Here is an 18,731-nt window from a genome sequence, read left to right as displayed (position 1 = left end):
TACTGGTGTGTATGTAAATCGAAAATGACTTTATATGCTGTGGTTTCCTCTTGGGTCATAAATTAAAAATGGAAGAAACCACTTGGTTCATAATTTAGTGGTGAATTTCTTTGGGGCCAAACTGTATAGACTCGGATGGTCATGAGTGGTTCGATTCTTATTGGGAGTAATACTATTGTGGTAATACGTTGAGTTTTGGCCTAATTTAATTTGTCGTTAGGTGAAAAACAAAATTAAGAGGCTTTTTTAAAGCAAAAAAAAGTACATGGGTCATTTTCTTACTTATCCCGCATATTATTTATATTCATTAATTTAGGTTGATAGGGAGAGTTACATATGGACGGGATAAGGGGTGCGCTCCAATTCTGGACTCCAATTTTAGCTACAATTCTCTTTGAAAATTATCTTAAATCATGCTATAAAATGTGTTATTGAGGGATATGAGGGCTCCGTAATTCATTTAAAATTTTAGAGTACAATTTGAATCCAATGATTTGGGAGATGTGCCACATCACACCATATTTTTGTTTTTTCATTTTTAAAATTTGTCTGACTTTTTCCTCACTATTAGATGTAAATTGTAAACTCTAGAGAATTGTAGAGCTCTCAAATCCGTTAACGAGTATCATGCTTCGAAACTGTCTTATGAGTGGAGGCCACATTTTTCGCAAGCATGTTCAATGCGTCTGATGAGGATCAACAGGGCTCGAAGACACAAGATTAAGATGGGGTGAGTAACCAAATTAAAGTCCAAAATCCATACAAACGGTGATTGAGTCATGGTGCCGTGATGAACCGTGTTGATCAAGAAAGCTGATAATCAGTTGTTTTTACTAGGAGAATATTTTTTTTTATTTAATTGCTATATCTGTACCTTAATAACAGGAAAGTTATTAGGGATGGAAGGGACTTCGATTCCAGCTCAAATTCTTCTCCAAAAATCATGTTAAATCATGAAATTTTTTTTATAAAAAACGACATATTAGAGTTTAGGAGTTAGAAATTAGTATCTAGGATTTAGAATTTAGCGCTTAATTTTTAGTATATTTAGGGTTTAAAGTTTAAGATTTAGGGTTTAGAATTTAGTTTTTATAATTTTTTACCAAAATCTATTATATTCTAACATTATATATGAATATCAAAATACTTAATCACACATTTTAATTCATGATTTAACATAATTTCAGGGGAAATTGGTTCCCCTATTAGGCCAAAAATGTTAGGGATCCCAGTAAAAAATATTTATCCCAATAGTGGATCTTGTCACTTGATTGATGTAAGTGTAAGGATCCACAAAACAAAACCTTGTGATTGAACCAGAAAGTGACACATCCATTATTAGGATAATTGTGACGCTTTTTATTGATATCTCTATGACTTATGCTAATAGGCTAAGTTCATATAGGATTTGACTTCCTATTGCTTTCATTATTAGGAGATTGTCAAATATCTATAAATAGCCTGCTTGTAGTCCGTAGGAAAATATCAAAAAAACTTCAAAGAGTTTTCAATCTCTCTTTCTTTTTCTTATATCATACGTGAGTGAGTGTGGCTAAGAAAATCTACCAGGTCCTTTGAGGTTTCATCAAATCCCTAAAGAAAAGTAGAGAAGACTGCATAGCATAAGCTAACGAAGATGGAACTAACTCCGGCGGCTTTAAAGGGCACGAATCCATGTCCGATCTGCCTCGGCCCCATCGTTCAAGAGTCTTATCTCGACAAATGTTTCCATAAGTTTTGCTACGATTGCATTGTACAGTGGACTAGAGTCGTTTCCAGTAAGCAATCTCTCTCGCCTTCTTCTGTAAACTGCCCTCTCTGCAACACAGAAAATTATTCACTAATCCGCGGATTCGACGGAACTTGGTTCGAACGGCGCTATGTCAACCAGAATTTTAGGGATAGTTTTTCCTTTATTACGAAAGCACACAAGTACAGATTACAATGCTACTGCACTGAACCTGCAGGTATCTTAAACGCTGCTGCTGCATTTGATGTGTCAAGTTATTGGAATTCTGGGAAGTATCTTCAGTCAAATCAGTGGCTCCAGAGTTGGTTGAAGAGAGAAGTTCAAGCGTTAACGAAGGTGGAAGATGTTGATATCATTGTGCATCACCTCATTGGTGTGTTTGATTCCTTCGTGAGAAGAAACGAGCAAAAACATGTAAAAACATCCGGGATGATACGAGAAGAGTTCAAGACTTTGGTATCTGATGCAGCAAGGCCGTTTATACTAGAAAGAACAAATCGTTTCGTGGACGAGATTGAACTATTCCTGGCTTCAGGCCTTAGCATTGAAGCTTATGATGGAGATTACGCGAACAATCCTTCCACTCGCCAATGACGGTGCATTTTAACAAAGTTATTTATTTTTTAGTTCGTTAAAATCGTGTAAAATTGTAGAATCTTATGGATTGCCCTATTTTAATAGGGAGTTTAGTAGGATCATATCAAATTGAAATTTTAAGATAGATTTAAATAGTTTAAATTTTAAGATAGATTTACATAGTTTTGGTATCATAAGATCGTAGGATTTTAGGCTTAAAGAGGGTTTTTTTTTTGCTTAAAGAGGATATTTTTTATCATTTGAATTTGACATGTGACCTATTCTATAACGTGTTAGAGGTGTTGAAATATTATACAGTCTGCCCTGTATAAAATCTCATCTTACATAAAGTTATACTATCTCGAGTGTTACACCGGATAATGTCATTAAAGGATAATTTTATACTATACGAAGTGTTATGCTCTGCTTCAAATGGACCCTCAAGATTTAAATCGGAATTCTACCAAGCATGCTTGCAGGTTCTTATAAAATGAAATGCTAAGTACATATAGGTATCAGATTATAAAAAATTGAGGCCAACCTTCATTAGGAGCAACAAAAATAACAATGTATTCTATAAAGCTTTTGTTTACTGCCTTTTGGGGACTAATTACACCATATGAGTTTCCCTTTTGGGCATCACATATGGGTCTAAACTAGTTCGTCAAGCTGCGCACACAAAGTTTCTCACACTTGAGTCCAAGCCCAGTGCGTGGTCACAAGAGTATTATTCCCAATGGAATTCAAACTCATAAGTTAAGACCTTCCGAATCCATATGGTTTAACCCCTTAGAGATTCACCCAAGTGATTACTACCATCTTTATTTATTTACATATATAATTTACTATACTTGCTTTTTTAATCTGATGAAAAAGGCATATACAAGCAGTAGTCCTGCATTAAAGAAAGATGTCATCAACTATATTATCACCCAACTGATTACTACCATCTTTATTTATTTACATATATAATTTACTTTACTTGCTTTTTTAATCTGATGAAAAAGGCCTATATAAGCAGTAGGCCTGCATTAAAGAAAGATGTCATAGGAAGTAAAGGAGGTTGGAGAGAGCAAGCAGGCCGGCCTTAAGAAGCTTCGCTATTTGATTGTTCTAAGCCAAGAAAGGAATTTCATATTCAACTGCAGGGGACTTCCTTTTGCAACTTCTCTTGGTTTTCCCAAAATAAAAGCATTGGCACCTTCATAAACTTGATTTTCTTCAAAAACCCATCTCTGATAAAGACCCCAAATGGGAGTACGAGGTACTCTGGAGTACATATCTGATTTAATAGGAAGTGCAGGCCATAAACACAAGAAGAAGAAGAAGCAATTACAGACTGTGGAACTGAAGGTCAGAATGGACTGTGATGGGTGTGAGCTTAAGGTCAAGAACACTCTCTTCTATGAGTGGTATGTCTTTTTTGTTTCTCTTGCTGCATTTCTTTTGTGACAATCTAATAGGGGTATAAACGGTCGGTTACGATCAGTTATTTCGGTCGGTTTGACGATGGGTTAGGGTTTTACGGTTTTTTTTAACACCCCTAGTTTTTTTTTGGGTTTCTGTGAATGTGGTGCAGGAGTTAAGAAGGTGGAAGTAAACAGGAAGCAACAGAAGGTGACTGTAACTGGGTTTGTTGAAGCAGACAAGGTGTTGAAGAAAGCAAAGTCAACAGGGAAGAAAGCAGAGATATGGCCTTATGTTCCATACAATCTGGTGGCTCAGCCTTACACAGCTCAACATTATGACAAGACGGTACCTCCTGGTTATGTCAGGAAGGTAGAGAACACTGCAACAAATGCTACTTTGACCAGATATGAAGATCCTTACATCTCCATGTTCAGTGATGATAACCCAAATGCCTGCTCACTCATGTAACTCAACAAGAGAAATCTACCCTAATTAATGTTCTTTGTATCCAGAAGCATCAGTGTAAAAGTTCTAATATAGGGTTTCAGAGATGACAACCCAAATGCCTGTAGTTTTGCAGAGGTTGGTCTTGGTGGGACTAGAAATCTAGGTTAGTGTTGGATATTAGAGGAAAAATAATGTGGGTGGTTAAAGTTACTCTAAAGGCACTTATGTTTAGTACCTTTATTTCTCCTTGTTCACGGTTTTCTGATTTCTCTTTTGTGCTTGAAGGTGATATATGCATGTATAAGCTGTATTTAACCATTTAGGTGATAACTTAGTTGGTAACTCACTCTGGGGCTTAATCGTACGAACTCGGGAGGTCTTTCATTCGATTCCTACTTGGAGAAATACTTTTGTCCTGTCGTCTGATGCAGATTTGCAAACCCATTTTGGCTCCTCCATGGAACAAAAGCAAAGAAGAGAATTTTCTCACTCTGTAAACATGAGTAAAGAATATATATTTTTTACCTTTTCCTCTCTCTTTCTCTAATCCAAAGGAAGCGTAAAGAGACCAGATTGAGTCCCACAAGCAGAGAGTTTCAACTTCCATGTCCATGTGCTATACATTTTATTTCAAAAGAGCATACAATCAACTGGAAAAAAAAAGTTCACTTTGAAACTTCAAGGAAAAGAGCCATTTCCACCTAACCATACTTGTAGCTGACGCAGGCGAAAATAAACAATGAAGGCTAACCAACGTTAAACCTAGAAAACAACACTGGAATCCACCAAATAAAGAGAAAACACTCTCAAGTTCTGATTAATTTCTTCACAGACAGTATATAATGAGCACTAGGGACGGCTACAACCATAAAGGAACGAAAAACACGAAATTCTGAAATGTCTCTAAAGCCCTAAAAGTCCCATTTGAGGACCCAAATAGTAAAATTTGACAAAAATAGGGTGGGACTATTGGCGCAGCACTAGTTTTGATAACCACGTCGAAACGAGTCTCCCAACCAAATTTCGTGCAATTCTCTTGGTAATTACTTGTGCCACTAGTCCTATATCAGTGATACAAGCAGTTGTTCGGTTTATGTGCTTTAAGTTATGCTGATGTTTAAGCATAACTTTACTGGACCGGAAGATGCTGACAGTAATTTAGGCTGAATTGTTATGTATGTATAGAATATTAGAGTATAACTATAAATGCACAAAAAGGGATGCATGAATATATGTTGGTAATGTATTCATATCATACCAAACAGACAACCATTTCGGTTGATTAACAGTGCCTTAACAGACTAAAAGACTACTTCTAAGGAAAGGAAAAAAAAACAACTCTTAGCAGAGGACAGATTATGTCTATAATCCATTCTACAATCAAGAAAGAGTCACATGAGTAGTATAATCAATCAAATTGATCAATTATCACAAAAAAAGAACAGAGGAAATCCCAGCTTCAAGCGCGACCATATGAGTTGACAAGGTACGGGATGTTGGCACAAGTTTTGGCTTCAAGTCTTTCATGTTATTTTTGGATCAGATCCGTCTTTTTTATTTTATTTTTTATAAGGGGGATCCTTCTGATGCTGCACTAGTATTACTATGGTACAGAGACCTCAAGATATTTGAATAACCAGAACAACTGAGGTAGATCAACCTCAAAAGCTAACATAATCCAAACCCGACTGGACCATTTCAGGTTGACATTCTCCAACTGTAACTGCTCTGGATCCACTTAGCAACAGCATCTATCCTTCCTATTAGATACAGGCTGATTGCTAGTCTTCCGCAAAAACTCAGTTCACCATAATCCAAGTTGAGTGGGATCAATTTTGCAGTATTGCTCTCTCCTGCATGTAAATGCTACAAGCAAACCATCCTATCATTAAATCTAGTTTACACTCCTATTTCAACCCTACGCCTCAAACTGAGCATGCATTTGGTGGCACCCACATTGATCCATAAATTTTTAAGAAAAGTGTAACCATTTTTAAAAAAAAAGGACCACTGCAATATATTGATATCTTGTTTTGCAGTTGAATGGACTATAATCAGATTCCCATATCAAAACTTCTACCCCATAATATTTTAGGAAGCAAAGAGTCGGGTGACTTACATGATCTACATGGCTTTCTCATACATTCATATTAGCATACAGCCTGGCTTCACTTTCTATTTCCCGAGTAGATTTCAACAAACTTAATGTCATAGACAAGAGTTGCGTTGGCGGGTATATTACAATCCCCTGTATGAACAATATGACAGGCATCAGTATCTTAATAATTGCAATATTGGACAAAACATCAGCTTCTGTTTTTTATTCTTTCTCAGGTAAAATGAATAGGTTATCAAAACTCAAGCAATCATGCTAGACAAATTATGTATTCTTAAGACGAAGTAAAGACCACAAGCCAGTGACGAAGAAATCTGGTCCATTATATGACATTTTTGAATTATAGGTCCAGTCACATAGAAAACTCACCAGAGAAGCATCCAGCTGGTTCTGGCCCATACGCTAATTCTGGAGGGATGTGGAGCTTACGTTTTCCGCCTGTACAATTGGAAGGGACAAGATTTCATAATAGGAGAAGAAGACAATAGAAAAATGATGCAGAAGTTTAATAATTATTGTTGAACTTATACCTAATAGCATTGGAGGTACTCCTTCACCCCCTAGAATTCCCTGGTCCAGTCCCCTAATGACCTGATCAATACGAAGTGAGAACAAAAGAATAAAACAAGAAGTTACGCCAGTCTATATATACCCAATATGTGGTTGATCATAGAAGAAGAGAACAATTTACAAGAGCAAAAGTGCCAAATCTTGGCCTAAACAGATTCAGCTTGCAACTTTAGCCTTATAACAAAGACAATACCAACATATAGATGATTAATCCTAGTTGAAAACAACTAAGCATCATCCATTGCAAAATAAAATGGCAAAAAAAATTATATCTCCACTCATAAGAATCAATGGTTATACGCTATCCTTCATGCTCTACCTTGCCCATACCGAGACGCATAGTGAGAGGCCTTCCCCATTTGTAGCTACTGTTAAAGACTATCCCATCAGCAAACCTTGCAGTGTAGTGAATCTGCATTGCGTTTCAAAAATCAACTCAAAAAGAAAGAGAAAAAAAATGACAATATCAGATAAAATTGCAATTGCCAATATATATATATATATATATATATATATATATATATAGATGAATTGATGAACTCACGTTGATGAGCTCGTTGTATGGGACCTCCTCACCGGAACCCACCAATACATCGCAGTACCCAAGCCCAGAAGGAACAAATTTGAACTCACACAAAGGCTCTGCAGTGGTGGCGAAATACTCGATCCGGGTAGCATCAGCATCCAACGGAGATAGAACAACAAGTGAAGCTGCTAAGCTCCCAATTCCCACATTGAATACAGCCTTCATTGCCGCCGAAAGTTTGTCCAGAGAGGGTTTTGCTTGGCATTTATGCGAAGGAGTAGGAGAAGAGGAATTACAAGAAAATCGGGAAATAGAGGACGTGGGTTTGAGAGAAATGGATTTGGGGGCTGTGATGGAAAGAGCAGAGAGCGCCATTGTTGAGTGTGAGAGGTTTTTGAGATTTTGCGGTTGAAATAGTTTAACAAGAAAGAGATGGATAGCAACGAAGGGGACATGGTTGGAGGGAAAAACTGATCGTTGGGTTTGGATAAGAGGCTTGATCGATCCATGGGCCATGATGAGGTGGGTTTGACCGGGTATGGATACTGGATATTACTTGGTTTTACGGGTCAGGGCACGGATAATGCCCCAATTCAAGAAGAAAATCAAGTACTCGTGAGTCAGGTTAGGACCGTTCGAGGTCCCACCCCTTCCAACCGGATAAACCCTATCCTGTCCCACCCCTTCATAACCATTGATTTTAACATGATCATTGTGGGGTTAATACATCAATACTCTTCTACAAGAGTGTTGATGTACAACAAGGTTTTCTAGTTTCCTTTAGAAATTAGGAGAGTAAATTTAATTATTTTCTTTTCTTATTAGAAATAGATTTCCAATGGAATTATTAGGAGTTTTAATAATTAATAGAAATTTTAGTCAAATTAACATTTGTAATTTTAACGGAAGTTACTTGTTTTTGTTTAAATAGGGTAGTGAGTGGTCTTTAAATAAAATAAGTATGCGTTTTCAGAGTTTCCCATCTGTTTGTTCTTTCTGTAAGGTATTGATGCAGTTCATCCCTTTGATCCGTTTTCTACATTAAGTATTAAAACATAGTAGTTTAATTTTCTGTAATTGATTCTATGGACCAATGAATAAGGGATCCGGGGAAAGACTAGTGCACATAGCATTTTACATAATGTAATTTTTTATTTGTCTCGTGTCAGCCTTCATGCTTTCCTGGGGACAAATTGTTTCAACTTACATAATAGTTAAGCTTCTCATGTATTTGTTCTTGATGTGAAAGTGATCTTCATAATCAAGAGATCTAACAAGAGACGAGAGTTGTTGTTGAGGTTTTTGTTCACCCCAACAATCCCTCCGTGACTCGAACCCTTGACTTGATTGGTGTGGGGGAGAGCCACTACTACTACACCATTGGGGTTGTTGGGGCGAACAAAAACCTCAATAACAAGAGTGATAGAAGACGAAGGGGTTGCAAGGGGTATGGAGAGAAAAATTAGTAGTGTATAAAAATACTCTCAACTTATAAGCGTAGTTTTGTTGCAGGGTGTGTTCCAACATTTTTTGCTAGCGATATTGATTGCTGGGCACACGCCCTACCAAACGCAACCTCAATATCGGAGAAGGCATTTGGTCGAACGGTTGATGAGCAGAACAAGAATGTAGCCGATGCGCTACAAAAGGTGCTTTCTTCACTCATTGTAGGTTGCCAAGCTATTAATTTACATTTGAACTTCACCTTGGCAAGAAATCTTTTCAGCCATGGCTCATCCTTTACTTGGCTATTGTTGCTCCACGTTCCTTACACGGATAGGTGTTACATCACTTTTTGTAGACTTCTTTTTCTTTGAAAACATCACTTGTCACTTGACGTCTTGTTGTGTTCTTGGGTCTGAAGAAGGGTTAGTCATAAGCATCGATTTCTTATAATCTCTGAATTCAATGAATGGGTTAATCATGGCATCCATTTTTTCTTCTAATCTACATAGCTTTTCTGGTCCAAACAAAATATCAATGAAATCAATCATGTACTCTGTAGACAAAGACAAGGAAGAGCTAGAGCATTGACCATTACTTTTTTTGGGCACCTTTTAGTCTTTTACACAATTTGATATGGGTATAAAACTCGGGACCGTCATGTGCGTATATAAATTAAAACTCAACTCATAATCACACGATATTGTTCCAAGTGAGAATCGATCTCATGACCTCTCGAGTCCATACTGTTTGACTCTAGAGACATGTTTATTGTGTTTTCTATATGATTTCCAATCATTTAACAACCACAGATTTGTGAAAAAGAAATTAAAAAATTGAAATTCAGTCTCAAATTGTATAAACCCTAAAGTAAGATGATTTCATTAAAGCAAGATATCAATGATACATGTATACATCTTCATGAATTATTAACAAAAAAAAAGAATTATAACCAATTATACAGAATTATTACATCAAAGTCTCTGGTCAAACCGAACAGTTGACTTTGAATAAACCCAGTTGAATCGCTCACTTCAATTCCACAAGAAGACACAGACTGCTTGTCCCCATCTTCTGCAACTTCGCAATCAAGAAAATTTGACTATGGATTGTGGGATTCTTTGGTTTTACCACAACCCATGATTGAAGAAGGTAACTTTCCCACCCCTTCAATCCCCTCTTCGAACACAACTCCCATTCCCATATAGAAATGAGATTCTATATGGCAATGGAATGCCCAAACTCCTGGATTATCAGCAATAAACCTCAATGCAGTCCAACCATAAGGATGCAAAGGCACTGTGTTCTTCATTATTGGATTCACTAAATTGTACTTCTTGGGATCATTGTTGATGTCGAATTTCCCTTCCCCGTAACCCAGAACCCAGAAATCGTGTCCGTGTAGATGCCATGGATGTGTCTCGCTGTTGTTCACAACCATAGTGTTCGCATTCTGCAGTATAATATCCACTGTTGAATTGAATTTCAGCCTGTAAATGGAATCGCTTGAAGTGGCATTGGAGTTATTTTGTCTTTTGTAGATATCATAGTTGACAAAATCATATCCTTCTGGAGGTGGGGCTTGATTGAAGAGATGGGTTTTGTTTTGTTTCAGAGCAATCAAATAAGGTGTGTGAGGGATGTTATATGAGACATTATTGACTGACCACCGTCTCCGGCCGTCGACTTCGTTCTGGGTGTTGAGAAGAACAATCACTCTATCAGGTGTTTGTGGAATTGTGTGAACGAAATCTCTGTGTGATTTGATGGCTAGACTTTGCTGAAAACGTGGTTTAACGTCGTCCCAGAAAGGTCCTGATGGTGGTGTTGTTGGAGGAGATCGTTTTGGATGGTTTGGGTAGTAATTGAGAATGGCCAAACCAGGTGGGGCTGAGGCAGTGGCATTTCTGCTAACAACGTTTGTGGTTGCCCAGTAATTCCTTGATGGGTCTTGGTCTGTTTTTACTAGGACTGAGTATGTCTCTCCTGAGTATATGAATAGGTTCTGCACAACAAATGGTTCCACATAGTGTCCATCTGCCTCAACAACAGTCATGTTATGGCCCTGCACAACATAATCACATCATTAGTCATGCGCATTTGTGACGTGGGCGAAAACAAACGATTTAGGCGAAGATGATTTAGAACTTTACCTCTATTTGGAAACTGAGAGCTGATAGAGCAGTCAAGCTAGCAATTCTCAATCTATATGTTTTGCCAGGAATTACTGTCATGGTGTAGAATGAGCATTCAGGATTTGTTGCATTACAGACGTTGGGCTGTGTCACAGAAGCACAATCGAATTTTCCTTTTCCTTGAATCAGAAGTGACTGAGGCTCACCAACCCAAGCAAAAGGAATGGAGGACAATCCAGTTGCCTGTTCATAAGTGCTCTTATGGTACCAATCGTTGAGGATGATGCTTCGATCGTAATCGTAGGCAAATGGTTCCGAAACTCCATCGGGAACCGATACCCGGATCGAACCATATAGCCCTGCTTCTCTCTGCATACCATAGTGTGCATGGTACAAGTATGTCCCAGGCTACAAAAACAGATTTCAAAAAGGTCATTACAAGTGAAAAACTGTAAATATTTTCAAAAAATGATAAATATCTCAGCAGTTGGGATCCCAGTTATCCGAGCTTTTGAGCTGGACGCAATGGAAATTATGTGCCTATTACTCAGCAGCAGTCGGGATACTGGGATCCCTATTAAGAGCAGAGTAGAAGAAGAACTCACTCTATCAACAACAAACTGATACTTGAATGTTTCTCCAGGAAGAATTGGACACTGAGTCACCCCCTCTGTTCCATCAAACCAAGGTGTTCCAATCTGTAAACAGGACCCAATTGTCTCAGAGACCATAAAAAGCTAAATTATGAAGTTTTCTTGCAATGAGATATTGAAATTGCTCTCTAATTCTACCTGTCTAATTCCATGCCAATGGATTGCAACATTCTCTGTAAGCAAACTGTTCTTGAGCTCAACGATGATGGTGTCGTTTTGTTGAGCCAAGATTGTTGGACCTGGAGTTTTGCCATTGATGGCGATAACCAGCTTTCTATAGCAATCAGGGGACTTGAACTCATACTTCACCTCCCATTTATAGTGTCGAATCCGAGCCTCTGTTGTTCTAAAATTTATCAAAAACACAGAAAAACACAAGACCAGCAGTACTAGTTTGCTCATGTTTCTTCTGCAATGCAAAAGCTGAACCTCTCTCTCCCTCTCTGATATATGAATTTAAATGTAGTTCTGCAATTGTAATCTACAACGCTTCGCTCTTTAGGTCTATATATATGCAAATATACATATATATATATATATATGTGTGTGTGTGTGTGTGTGTGTATAAATCTGGTCAAAGTAATGTGCAAAGCACCGCGTAGACGTTTATCTTATCTCTTTTGGGAGGAGAAGGAATCAAAGCTAGGTCGATATTACAAGGCAAAAATACCAAATAATATTAGATATTATGTATATTGAAATAGTTACAGTTCATTCATTCTACAAAATTTATTGTTTTAATATAAATTTCATTGTTTTTTAAAGTACTGTCAAAATTCATTATTTTAGTTTTAAATCCATTGTTTTTGAAATTCCATTGAAAAAATAATGGAATTAAGATCCACTCAATAAAACTCATCAACAATGGATCTTGTTGGGAAGAGATTTATGAGTTGATTCTGAATATATAATTTTTTTTAAAAAAAATCTAATATGTATTTTGAGAGTTAAAACGTTTTAAAATTTCGTTTAAGAGACTTTGACTCCCATAAACTACCACTATATGAGGTACCTAGCGCTATTTCCGTATTTTGATTCAATCATATGTTATACAGTGCTGGTTGGATTTGGTATTTTGGTCCAATTGGGGCAGGAGTCTTGTTGCTTCGTATGTGAAGTGAACCTTCGTTTGCTTTGACCAAGCAATTAATTTTAAGACAAGTGGGAGGGGATAGGTTTATGTAGTATGGACAAGTAGGTGGGTTGATAAATAATGCCCAAAATTGACATGTTGATAGGGAGGATTGGGGGTAGGCTACTCAAATGGCAAACCGAGTTTTGATAAGCATTTTGCATGGTACATAGATTGAGTGTGAAGTTCAATTGGCTAGGTCTTATCTTATGTTTTTTCTTTTACATAACCGGGATGCGAGACTCGAACTTGGGTACTACCAAGTCGAATGTATACCTTAAAAGTCGAGGGAGGAATATACATCTATTACTAATATTAGGATCTAGATGTTGGATCTAATGTTGTGTATTAACATTTGACGACTTCCACAATTCTTAACAACGGGTCGTTAGTTGAGATGGTGAATTTGACCGCGCTAACTCTTAACGCAAACGGGAGATCGGTTCAAGTCTCATGGATGTTTCCATTATTGGAATTTGCGATAAGGTATTATTTTGTTAAAAAATTATAATAGGTTGTTATATGCCTAATAAAAATATACAATAATGCTATTTATTAAAAAAAAAAACTCCTTATGATCACGCACTAAGCTCTGACCCATTTATATGCGTGCAGGCTCGATGACATGAGTTTAGACACATATCATATGTTCAAATGACAAACTTATACGATATCATTCTCGGTTAAAAAATAACGCTCTCGTCAAACACCTTAATATGTTAAGGTAGAGAGTTAAAACTTGAAACCCTACACATAAATGTTTTTTCCACTAAGGTTTTTTTTTTCCTACGTAATATCAATGTCAAACAAAAACTAAAATATGAGTAGTTGTCACGTTCAATGTTGACCAATTCACAAGATACTATTTGTTTTTAATTTGACTATTATTATATCATAAAAAGGAAAAGTCTGCCTCTCTACCCTTTACTTTCAAACTTTCCTTCTTTTCACGTTGACATTATTCTAGAAACCGCGTTGCATGAACTTTCCGGGAAGATAAAAAGAAAATAATATATATATATATGTATATATATATATACAAGAATTCTCCTATGTGGACCAAAAAGTATAGATCAAGTTTGTAGACCAAAATCCAATGGTTGTAATAAACCACAACATAAGTGGGAGTCACACATTTATTATGTTGTCCGTCATCTTTCATGCGTGGCGTTTATATTAAAATTTTCTGTCCATGTATACATCAATAATATTATTTCTTTTGGATTGTCCGATTTTCGTGGATACATCAAACTCATACAGTTCTTATAAGGATCATCCATCCCAATAATACTCTCGTAGAAGCACGTTTATCTGCAGAGTTACTATGGGATGTTATCTTCGAGAAAAATGAGTTATTAATGATTAGAAAATGAAATAATCTATTTATGTTAACAGATTTAGAGTGCTTTTTATGGGAAATTTTACTTTAATTATTTATTAAAACATGTAGTGTGAAAGCAAGTTTTGGTATGTTTTTAATTATTTTACTTGAATTGAAAGAAACTAATAAGAATAATATATTATTTTTTTTATAAGTATCGATATATATAAAGAGCAAATAGACAGCCAAACAGGAGGAAACAATAGGGAATCTGGTGAGATGGCATGAACTAAGTACAAAGAGGAAACAAGCCTAGATACAGATCATAATAATATTTTGTTCCTGTTGAATATGGAGGAATTGGTTGTTGTCAACCTTAATTTTCGTCTCTGTCTGTCTGTTTTTGTCTTTGTAATATAACGCGTTGAAGTAATCGTTTAATTATACTTCTTCCCCTCTCTTCATTCATTCGTTTCCCAGAAATGATGAATTGGTATATATGTATATATATATATATATATATGTTGGATTTGGTATTCAGTAGTGCTAGGTAGCCGATATAGTGGTAGCTCAAGCCTTCTAAATGAAATTTGAAAACATTTTAACTCTTAAAATACATATTAGATTTTTAAAAAAATTACATATTCAGAATTAACGTATAAAGCTCTTTCTAACAATATCCATTATCGATGAGTTTCATTAGGTAAATCTTAATTCTATTGTTTTTTTTAATAGAATTTTAAAAAACAATAGAATAAACCTATTGGGTTTCATGGGTTACCAAACTAATGGATTACATGTCATTTGTCGTTTGATATTTTGGTCCAACTGGGGCAGGGCAGGAATCAAGTTGCTTCATACGTGAAGTGAAACTTCGTCTGCTTTGACCAAGCAATTAATTTTAAGACAAGTAGCTAGATGGGATATGTATGTATCAATGTATGTAGTATATATATGTATACAAGTAGGTGGGTTCGCTAATAATCTCCAAAATTGACCCATCATAGGGTGGATTGAGCTAGGCTGCTATTATAAACTGAGTTTTGATAAACATTTTGCATGATTTTACTGTGTGAAATTCAATTATACAAATCTTTCTCTAGTGCTATTCCAACATTGGGGTTTCCCTCTCATATTGCTTTTTTTTTTTAAAAATAAAAAAATAAACGGGATGAGAGACTCAAACCTGAAAACTATCAAATCGAGTGTATACTTTAAACATGTTGACAATCGCTTTGTGGAGGGGTGAGGATTGAAAATCACACATCGAACTAACATAATACAATCAAATGCTTTATAAGTAAAAATCCACTGCCTCTCACTCAATTAAAGTATTTTTTGAACTAAAGTATCATGAACAACGATTAAGAAAAACAAAGTTGTGCGAGTTCAAACCTAAAATAAACAATATGAGTTTGTCGTGGATTTTCTAACAAATTTCTTCTTGTTCATCGTTTTGCCAAGTCATACAATAGATAGGATTATTAATTACTTGTGCAAAAACACCATGCTTTCCGTTTGGACTAGTGGAGCTGGTCAGTTCATGAGCTAGTTATAACTAAAATGGACAGTGTTCTTGTATGGGCTTGGAGTGGTCAGAGTAACGCCAGATCACCAGCTAATAAACTAAGCCCAGGTTGAAGCGATGCGCTTGTGTTAGCAGAAACCCATAGTCTGGATTAGGCCCAAGAAAAAGGCTATAGTAGGGAATAGGCCCATTAGGGAATCAACACGTCTATGACTCTATTTCACTACTCACAGTCAGGGGTGGGGTGACGAAACTTTATCAGACTATCGGTCATAATGATCAAATTTGTTTGATCCAGATTAAATCAATTTTGAACATAAATTATACGTTTGAGATTTATGTTCAAACACAATATTTTTGTTCGATTTAAAATAAGATCTAGATCCAAACACTAAAATTTTATTCAATTTACTTGTGCGGAAATAATCTAAATTAGGCTATTGTCCAACTACTTATTCAAATTTAAACCAATCTAGTTTGATTAATTAACAAGTTCAAAATCCAATCTACATTAAGATATAAATATTTCATAACACGTAATGTTCTCCAGCCCAAAATCCACCTAGAATCGATTTTTTCACAGCCAAAGTGAGAGTTCATGTGAAGGCTGCTGAGTCACCTGCGCCAAATCTTCGCTCATCCACTTGCACGTTTATGCTCCCTCGAAAGCCACATAACGCCGGTCGCCCGTCTCCACCCGGACCACCCCAGCGCAAGTTTGCCTCCTCCACTGCAAACCTGTTCCACCATGGACCAGGAATCAGCCGCCGATCTGGATCCTCTCACCAACCAGTTCGCCTCACTCAACGATCTAGCCCCTGAACTCGCCTCCCTGCAGGACCTCGCGAACCGGGGCTCCTGGCGCTCCATCCTCGACAAGGTGGCTCGTGCTCGCTCCCTCTCCATTCTTACTAAGCCTCATGACCACCTCACCTACCTTTCCTACAATGTCCTTGCTTTAGCAAAACTACGACGTTTCCCCGATGCCTTCACCGAGCTCGACTCACTCGATGACCTCGATAGTCTAGAATACAGGTACGAGTCCTATCCCCAAATCTATTCCAACCGTTCCGGTTCGATGGTCCCTTTCGTCCTCCGATGGCTTCACGCTTTGATTCCCATCAAGTTGGAGAATCGTCAAGAAGGTATGGATCGACTATACATTCTTCTGGATTTTGTGCGGGCGAAGATAAAAGAGAGAGAAGATAGTAACAAAGAAGCTTCATTGAAGGTGTGGAGGAGAAGGGAAGTGTTTGTGATAAATTTCATTGTGGGTCAACATTTGAATAGCAAGGAATTTAGCGTGTGTTTGGATTTGATTAGGGATTTGTTTACTGGCGGTTGCTTAGATCCAGTGCTGCTGTCAAAATTAGGGTACATACAGATGCAAATTGGGGATTTAGAGGGAGCTAAGGTCTCGTTCAGTAAAATAGAGGCAATGTTGAATGAAGAAGAGAAGAGTAACGAATCATTGAACGAGGTTGAGTTGAAGAACCTTGTGAACAGAAACAAGGCTTTAATGTATTTGGTGGGGAAGGACTATGTGTCTGCAGTGAGGCAGTATGAAGAGTGCATTGAGAGGGATCATACTGATGTGGTGGCAATCAATAACAAAGCACTTTGCTTGATGTATTTAAGGGACTTGTCGGATTCGGTCAAGGTATTGGAGAATGCTCTTGAGAGATTGCCCACAGTGGCCTTGAATGAGAATGTAGTGGTGAACTTGTGTAGCATGTATGAATTGGCTTATGTTAATCACTCAGATATTAAGAGGACGTTGAGTAATTGGATTGCTAGAGTTGCTCCTGACGATTTTGATACTTCATGCACCAGGATATGAGGTAGTTTCCTTCATTGTTTCATGTGTTTTTGTGCCTCTGCTAGTTTATTTGTATTCATAAGGGCATACCTTCATTGTTGAATATATTCTGTTGATGCTAGTGGAAGGAGTTTAGGCTTTTTTCTCTTTGATCATGTAATTATATTTTAATTTCATATATGGAGAATGATATCCATTTTGGCTTTTAATTATAATCTTTCAGTTGTTTCTTGGTGTATTAATGTCTCGTGCTCTCTGTGTTGGTGATGTAAAGTGGTTTGTGTTGGTCACTTTCTTTGAGGATCTGATTTTTTTCTTGCTGTAATATATGAATACCGTGGAAAATTGGTGATCTTATTCTTAGGTTCAAAGGGTAAGAAGAATTCTATTTGTTAATAATATTAAAACAACAGGAGAATATATTGAAGAAACCGTGTGTATCTGTGCCAGCAAAATATTTGACATGCTTAAACTCTGATAATTTAATTTATAGGCTTCGGTTATTTCATTATTTGGGAAAATTTGGTGCTAATAGGAGAGGAGCTTTGCAATTTACCATGCTGAATTCTGCAGATAACCTGCAGGAGTTTCGAGAAGATCCAGGAGATAGTTCTCTTGCCTGCATCAGTAATTAATATATCTTACAATGAAGGTAGAAGACTTCATCTGGTGAAGGGTAGGCCACACTTACTAATAAATCCTAAGCTTTAATATGGGAGAAGTTAAAGCTCCATATTGAACTTTGATTATTTTACGTGTTCATATTTGGGAAAGACAGTACTAGATGTTTCTGCAATCTGCATTGACATTAATCCACCTTCTGCTTAGTTTTCTTCCATCTGGGGAATCTTGGATTTTGAGTCTCTGACTATATGGATCTTTCAGGGCTAATAGCGAAGCAGATAGATTGAGATGAGAGTTTGTCTAATCTAAATATATAATTATTAGAGTAATACTCAATTATATTGTTAGTAGGGCTGGGCATGGGTCGGTGCTAATAGATGTTTGAATCTTGTTTGATGCATTGCATTCAAATCCTTCTACTTTTTATTGGGAGAGTTCTTTTTTTTTTTCTCCCTTGTTTTCTCTGAACTCTCTTTTTTCCTTCGGACATCTCTGCATGGATGAGCTCCAACGTAGGAATGTATTCGGGAACCAGTTCACTGTACACTTCCTGGCTGAGAGCTCACTCTCACAGGAAGACAGCAGGGGACTGCTACTAGAGAAAGAACCCCATATAAGAGGACCATTCCAACTGCATCAAATCCCAATTAAGAACATGGAAATGAGACTGTCAATTTGCAG

General features: G+C 36.9%; 5 protein-coding genes across 8 annotated transcripts; 3 read left to right on the top strand and 2 right to left on the bottom strand.

Annotated features, from left to right (window-relative positions):
* The first annotated feature begins 1,636 nt into the window (after positions 1 to 1,636).
* On the top strand, positions 1,637 to 2,344 carry LOC119999114 (E3 ubiquitin-protein ligase Topors-like). Its single transcript, XM_038846635.1, has one exon. It carries the CDS (start codon positions 1,637 to 1,639, stop codon positions 2,342 to 2,344), a length of 708 nt encoding a protein of 235 aa, XP_038702563.1.
* A 1,064-nt stretch (positions 2,345 to 3,408) lies between these two features.
* LOC119999064 (heavy metal-associated isoprenylated plant protein 23-like) lies at positions 3,409 to 4,404 on the top strand. Its single transcript, XM_038846572.1, has 3 exons — positions 3,409 to 3,738; positions 3,790 to 3,791; positions 3,906 to 4,404. Exons 1-3 carry the CDS (start codon positions 3,578 to 3,580, stop codon positions 4,202 to 4,204), a joined length of 462 nt encoding a protein of 153 aa, XP_038702500.1. The 5' UTR covers positions 3,409 to 3,577; the 3' UTR covers positions 4,205 to 4,404.
* A 1,210-nt stretch (positions 4,405 to 5,614) lies between these two features.
* On the bottom strand, positions 5,615 to 7,849 carry LOC119998998 (photosynthetic NDH subunit of lumenal location 4, chloroplastic). Of its 3 annotated transcripts, none has more exons than XM_038846487.1 (6): positions 7,414 to 7,849; positions 7,189 to 7,281; positions 6,830 to 6,890; positions 6,669 to 6,737; positions 6,303 to 6,431; positions 5,615 to 6,036 (listed from the first exon to the last, which is right to left on the bottom strand). In XM_038846487.1, the coding sequence occupies exons 1-5, from the start codon at positions 7,768 to 7,770 to the stop codon at positions 6,352 to 6,354; spliced, it is 660 nt and encodes a 219-aa protein (XP_038702415.1). In that variant the 5' UTR covers positions 7,771 to 7,849; the 3' UTR covers positions 5,615 to 6,036; positions 6,303 to 6,351. The 3 variants fall into 3 exon arrangements, with proteins under 3 accessions (XP_038702415.1, XP_038702413.1, XP_038702414.1); XM_038846485.1 differs by having other exon boundaries at positions 5,642 to 6,049; positions 7,414 to 7,848; XM_038846486.1 differs by lacking the exon at positions 5,615 to 6,036 and having other exon boundaries at positions 6,188 to 6,431; positions 7,414 to 7,848.
* Positions 7,850 to 9,692: 1,843 nt separating this feature from the next.
* On the bottom strand, positions 9,693 to 12,113 carry LOC119998817 (L-ascorbate oxidase-like). Its single transcript, XM_038846262.1, has 4 exons — positions 11,765 to 12,113; positions 11,579 to 11,671; positions 10,992 to 11,381; positions 9,693 to 10,903 (listed from the first exon to the last, which is right to left on the bottom strand). Exons 1-4 carry the CDS (start codon positions 12,026 to 12,028, stop codon positions 9,941 to 9,943), a joined length of 1,710 nt encoding a protein of 569 aa, XP_038702190.1. The 5' UTR covers positions 12,029 to 12,113; the 3' UTR covers positions 9,693 to 9,940.
* A 4,058-nt stretch (positions 12,114 to 16,171) lies between these two features.
* On the top strand, positions 16,172 to 18,264 carry LOC119998221 (trafficking protein particle complex subunit 12-like). 2 transcript variants are annotated; one of them, XM_038845486.1, is made up of 2 exons: positions 16,172 to 17,448; positions 18,011 to 18,264. In XM_038845486.1, the coding sequence occupies exon 1, from the start codon at positions 16,356 to 16,358 to the stop codon at positions 17,445 to 17,447; it is 1,092 nt and encodes a 363-aa protein (XP_038701414.1). In that variant the 5' UTR covers positions 16,172 to 16,355; the 3' UTR covers position 17,448; positions 18,011 to 18,264. The 2 variants fall into 2 exon arrangements, with proteins under 2 accessions (XP_038701414.1, XP_038701413.1); XM_038845485.1 differs by having other exon boundaries at positions 18,000 to 18,264.
* The last annotated feature ends 467 nt before the right edge of the window (positions 18,265 to 18,731 follow it).

The sequence above is a fragment of the Tripterygium wilfordii genome, chromosome 5, assembly GCF_013401445.1.
Source record: "Tripterygium wilfordii isolate XIE 37 chromosome 5, ASM1340144v1, whole genome shotgun sequence".
In the NCBI taxonomy this organism is placed as follows: Eukaryota; Viridiplantae; Streptophyta; class Magnoliopsida; order Celastrales; family Celastraceae; genus Tripterygium; species Tripterygium wilfordii.
The sequence above is the reverse complement of the archived record's forward strand: the minus strand, read 5'-3'. Positions and strand labels throughout refer to the sequence as shown.